At 43.4% G+C, this 5,696-nt stretch overlaps 1 protein-coding gene across 1 annotated transcript in view; it reads right to left on the bottom strand.

Annotated features, from left to right (window-relative positions):
* nav3 (neuron navigator 3) overlaps positions 1 to 3,300 on the bottom strand; it is a 182,074-nt gene extending 178,774 nt beyond the window's left edge. Inside the window, exon 1 of the mRNA XM_085376519.1 lies at positions 3,043 to 3,300. Within this exon, the coding sequence (XP_085232645.1) occupies positions 3,043 to 3,300 (258 nt within the window). The remainder of the gene's footprint in view (positions 1 to 3,042) is intronic.
* Between the last annotated feature and the right edge of the window lie 2,396 nt (positions 3,301 to 5,696).

The following is a 5,696-nucleotide window of genomic DNA, read 5'->3' as shown; positions in this document are numbered from 1 at the left end:
ACAGCCCAGAACCATAGATTGACATGGGAGATATATGAAGAGGTAAGGTGTTGCACAACACTGCTAAAGACACACAAGGTTTGCACTTCCGCCTGCTTGCATTTGTGAGAACTGAAATTAACTTTAGCTAAGAGCTAAGGTAACCTGGAAATTCATAGCATTGCAAGCAGTGAAAGTACTTCAGAAAGAAAGGCTGATCATCTGATGCAATCAGAATCTGTTTCAGTAGACAGCAATTTCTGCCACTCACAGCAAATGTCTTTCAGGTTCTCGCTTTTGCAAAGTTAGCTGTAAAAAGCCCACCAGCAGTATCATCTACAGTGAATCTAACTTAATTCCTGGTATCTGTAATATATGTACAAAGAGTTATACTAATTGTTAATTTAAATTTAGTGGCAAAATCAGAAGTTCGGAAACACAGTGGAAAGTAACACACACATACTGTACGCACAGACTTGCAGACACTCCTGTGAAATAAGTGTAGTCTATTGTGTTGTAGATCCATGGGGGATTATCCACCTCACAATAAATGCAGACCGAATTAATCCAGCTGACAGTGGCCACAACAGAAACTGGATGAACTAAAATTAACCTTGTCTGAGAAGTTTAATTGTGCCCTTTGCACGCCATTAGACACCCAAGTAACAGCCTGCAACACTTTTGTCCACTGCTTATCACAGATGGAGCGTGAGTGCGGCGGCCTTTCTCTGCCATAGCTACAAAGTACCTTCAGCTTTGGACTCGGACTATGATTTGTTTTTAGAGGAGCTTGTATTAAGATTCACTTGGACTTCCTTCTTGGCTCTGTCAAAACCAGCACTGGAGCACTTACTGTGTTTAATACTTACATAAAATATTTATTTTTCTTCCACTTTTGTCATGGTCATTCTGCTCCAGGAGTAACAATACCAATGGGATATGCTGGACTCTTGGGGACTCTTGGGTTCACGATTGTGCTTTCACAATGACATGTAACACACGTTATTATTAATGTTTCATTAACATTTATTAAGCAGACAAGTGGAATTTTCCACCACAGGCAGGTGAAATCTTAAACATCGAAAAAATACTTTCGTCTTTGGGAAACGCCAATCATGTTAGGATGTGCTTAATCTCAGGCAAACAAGCTAACACATGCTGGCACCACTGTATATATGGAGGTGGGAGCTGCATGTGCACAAACAAGCATGCGCGGTACACATGTGCACGTGCATACATAGACCTGTGCTTGATCCTGTTGATCCTGTTTGATAAGAGGACTCTAAATTAAACAGGGGGTGTTGGTTGATGTGAAGGAATAATGACAGCATTTACTCCACTTTCTCTCCATTATTTTTCCCTCTGGAAGTCCTGAAAGTAAAGCTCTTTAGTGACTACACAACACAATTAGACAGACTAATTACCCCCTCCATACCACCCATTCCTTACACACACTGACAGGCTGGGGCAGGCAAGTGATTTCTGCCTGCCTACAGGCTTCTCAGGGACAAGGACTATAATATTGTGCGCTGATTGCACTTCATTTCAGGCAGTTTAGCTGATGCTCTGTCCATTAGTCTTGCAAACCTCTAGTGATATGAAGGATGAGGGTCAGAACTGCAGTGCACTTGCAACAAATCTGTCACAGTAGACCTTGTTGTTTATGGAACACTGAATAAACATGAACAAGAAAAGAACATGTGAAAATATAGATAGAAAGATGTGGGAAACCTGGAGAAATTTCCAAAGCATAAAAAGTAATGGACATTGGCACAAATTAAAATCAACTTCTAAATTCATCTTCTTCAATCTCCAGTCAAAAACAAACAGTCACTTATTGGAGCAAGCGGGAGTCAAGCTGTGTTAACGAGCTGAAAGTCAAGCTGAAGTTGCCGGTTCAGAAGCAGGTTAATGATGAAACACCCCCCTCCCTACCTGTTTCACAGTCACCCTGCAGGTGACTTCAACTCAATCACAGACACACTGGGAGGATTTAAATGCAGAAGGCGCACTGACCCCTGCTTTAATGCCTTTTGCCCACATTTCTTCAAGATCACGAGGAAGATCAGCAGTTTTGTTCAGTATCAGAGAAAAAAAGATTCACACTTAAGGAGTCACTTTTTTGTCTGTCAGGAAATCATGTAGCGGTAAAAAGAATCAAAAGCCGGTGCAGGGAGGGAGAGAGATCAACTAGCTAAACAGGAAAGTTTCACTTTGCGCTCACACGGCTCTGGATGTGGGATGGGCTGAGGCTCTGCTGAAGCTATTTGGCGGGGAGTTTTGAAAACTGCTTCCTTCTCAGGATACACCAGCCCCACCTTCACTGTTCCAGTTTGAGCCAAACATTTTTGCAAAAGGGAAAGAACTTGGAACAGCCTTGATCTTGCAGGGTGAAGCACTTAACAAGACTATCTGAACCTATTATTCATCTACAGCACTTTGATGCAGCTGGACGTATTAAGAATATGCTCTGAGAACAGGGGGACAGCACCAGTAATCTATCTGAATTATTGTCCTGCATGAGCGTGTACACACAAACCATGTTCCTCTAATCCTCTGGCCTACTACAGTAGCTTATGTCTCCATAGACGAGCTGATCAGGAATTTCATATTTCTCGACAAAATGCACATACAAATGCCTGAATACCTACATTTCTCGTCCGCTACTAACACACCTTACACACACACACACACCTTACACACACACACACACACACACACACACACACACACACACACACACACACACACACACACACACACACACACATTTTTAAAGCGTATGGAAACTAAATGGGCAGCAGAATGAGGTAATACACTGCCGGCAATACATTACTCATCCAGTTTCCCTTCTTAGTTGATGACCCAAAGCCGGCAAAATCATCCCACCAGCGCACACATGATTCACTGCTGTGTGCTTGAGCTCTGTTTCAAGGCTTGAATGACACCTGCTCAGAGAGCAAAGCAGCCACAGAGAGACAGTCTCTTCTCTGACACCTGTGTCTCCGAGTGTCACTACAACCTGCACACATAGCTGCTAACAGTCTGTCCATCTCCACTAACCTTGCAGATCTTGCTCTCCTCCGTCTCGGCTTTGGACTTCCCTTCTGGGCTCTTCTCTCGCTTGTAATCAGACTTGACTGACAGCTGGCATGAGAGCCCCGGGGCACCTTCGTTTGTCCTGAGTTCCTGCTGTCGGGCCATGTAGCCCTGCGAGGTGGCTGCTCTGACCGCGCTAGGGATGGGGAGAGCGGTGTGCACTGGCTTCGTGCCCACTGCAGAGGGTTGCCTAAGCTTGGAAGCTACGCCAACTACCGGCATGGCAACAAAAATAATAACAGACAAGTAGAAGACAGGTTAAAAAAGAAGAAGAAGATGAAAGGGAAGCAAATCTGCAGTGTCTCCTTCTGATGTGTGGCCCACGACGGGAAGGACAAACAAAAAAAAGAAAATAAAAAATAAAAAAAAACAGCAGTTGCCTCTCAGACCGAGAGGAAAGCAACTGCGCTCATTCTGTAGCCTACAGCCAGCAGGACTCACAGAAACTGAGAAGGCTTCTCCTTCCTCTCGTTCACTCCCTCCTCCTTCTCCTCCCACAAGCAACTACATTCCCTCCTCTTCCCCTGCACTCTCTCTCTCTCTGTCAGAAGTGTACCACAAAGTCAGCCAAAACTGTTCAAGGGGGCGTGAACTCCTCTGGAAGATATAACCACCACTCAGCAAAATGGTGATTACAGAGACCTGGCTGAGCGTGCATGTGCGCTCCCAGAGAGAACTGTCAAGACTGCTCTCTCTCGCTCTGTCCCCCCCACCATCCTCTGACTTTCTGAAGCCAATAAATAGACTTTCTCTCTGTCAACATGTGGAGCTGGCCCTTCCTTTGATGAGAAAATTAGTAAAACAAACAAACGTTATGATTTTTTGGTGGAATAAAAAGAGTTATACACAATGAGGAAATCCAACAGAGAGAAAGAAATTGATTATTTCTGTACTAACAGTTGTAAGAAAAAAAACAAATTTTTTTAAAACAGATTTTTGGCCAGGTACCACTTAACTGTTGCTACTCAGCTGCTTTATACTGAGAAAGAAGTGGACTCTCTTTCTCCCACAGCTGCTCAGCCACATTCACTGTTTCCCTTTCTCTTTGGGCTTATCTGAGTGTACTCATTTTACAAGGTGTGAGACATTTGTCAGCAGTGGCAAGAAACCTTTGGTTACAAGCAGAAACAGACACTGACATGTGGGCTGCGCTAAACAGTGTTAGGTACCGGGTAACTGTTTTAGGCACTTAAAATAGAGGACAACGAACAGCAGGGCCAGTCTTTGCCTTTAAAACAGCACCAATCTCCTTGCAGTTCAGAACAGCTTTGAAAACTTGGTTATTTCTGCCCTTTTATTCAGTCACTGATTGGCAGATATTATCTGCCACAATGCAAAACATATGATTATGAGTGTTGGGCCAGTACATGTCAACTACATGAAACAAACCTGACTAAAATAACTGATGATGGCTCTACAGAAACAGATTTAAAGTTAATATTATTATTACTCTTTTGTAAAAACAGATCAAATAAAACTGATGTAGGACGGCAACAGAAAAGTTGCAATGCTGCTCCAGATGCCACACAGCTGGTTTTAAGCACTGTGAAACAAGAAACAGGCTCCTTCAGTGTCCAGTGTGGTGGAGAACGACTGACTCCACCATTTAGAAAAACTAATGTTTTTACTGTATTTGGTGTGTGTTTCTCTATAATAATAATAATAATAATAATAATAATAATAATAATAATAATAATGGATTGCATTTATATAGCGCTTTTCGGGGCCCTCAAAGCGCTTTACTATGACCATTGTCCTCTTGCGAAATGGATTTCAGCCACACTTTAGTGTTACCGTTGATTTAGTCTGTAACATTACAGAAATGAGTAAGGGCAGGGTTAATGCAGGACAGACATAAATCTGTGTGAGAGAAATTCTTCAAAGACTACGAACGCATGTAGTTTTGGTCTGTATGTGCCTCCATTTGGACTGCGTGACACAATATGACATGGAGTTTTTTTCTCCCCTTGTTGCTGAAGGATCTCTGCTCTGTGAGACACATAAAAGGGAGTGAAAGTTTTATGTGGAAAGGCTGCGTCTGGTTCAGTTTAGAGAGGCGAGGAGATGCGCTGCAGTCAGAGGGGCACATTGCGGTGTCATGGCTAACCGGAACTTTTTAACACGGCATCGTCCAATAAAAAGGGCCGGGAAAGTGAGGAAATGCAAACACAGGCCACAAATGTGACCTTGTCACAAAAATTACAACATGTCAAAAGCTACCTTTCTCCAGCAGAGCTGCAGACTCCATACACTCCCTTTTTGCTTGGTGAACAATAGCGAATTTGAGGGTAGGAATTTACTAAAAATGGCCTGATTATTTTTACACACCCTTTTTTCCTCTTCAGTACTTTTGACAGTCAATCGCCTTGCCTAATAGGGACGCTGCTTCCCCCAGCTCAGAATAGCACCAGCTACTCCAACATGTTTTTAATCATGCACCAGGGGCTGTCATGACAAGCCTGAAACAACAGGATACCACGTGAATGAGTGGCGTAAGTCCAAGTCTAGACTCCAACTGCTGCTGCCTGCCAGGTTGCACGAATCGGAGCGCATCTGGCAGGTATCCAACTCTCCAGGACAGACTGGAACTGTCAGGGAATCCGTATCTGATGAGGTCT

This window comes from Diplotaxodon limnothrissa, linkage group LG17 (assembly GCF_057381915.1).
Source record: "Diplotaxodon limnothrissa isolate DT_005_m linkage group LG17, D_limnothrissa_male_GT1.1, whole genome shotgun sequence".
NCBI lineage: Eukaryota > Metazoa > Chordata > Actinopteri > Cichliformes > Cichlidae > Diplotaxodon > Diplotaxodon limnothrissa.
This window is presented reverse-complemented; position numbering and strand designations above follow the sequence as displayed.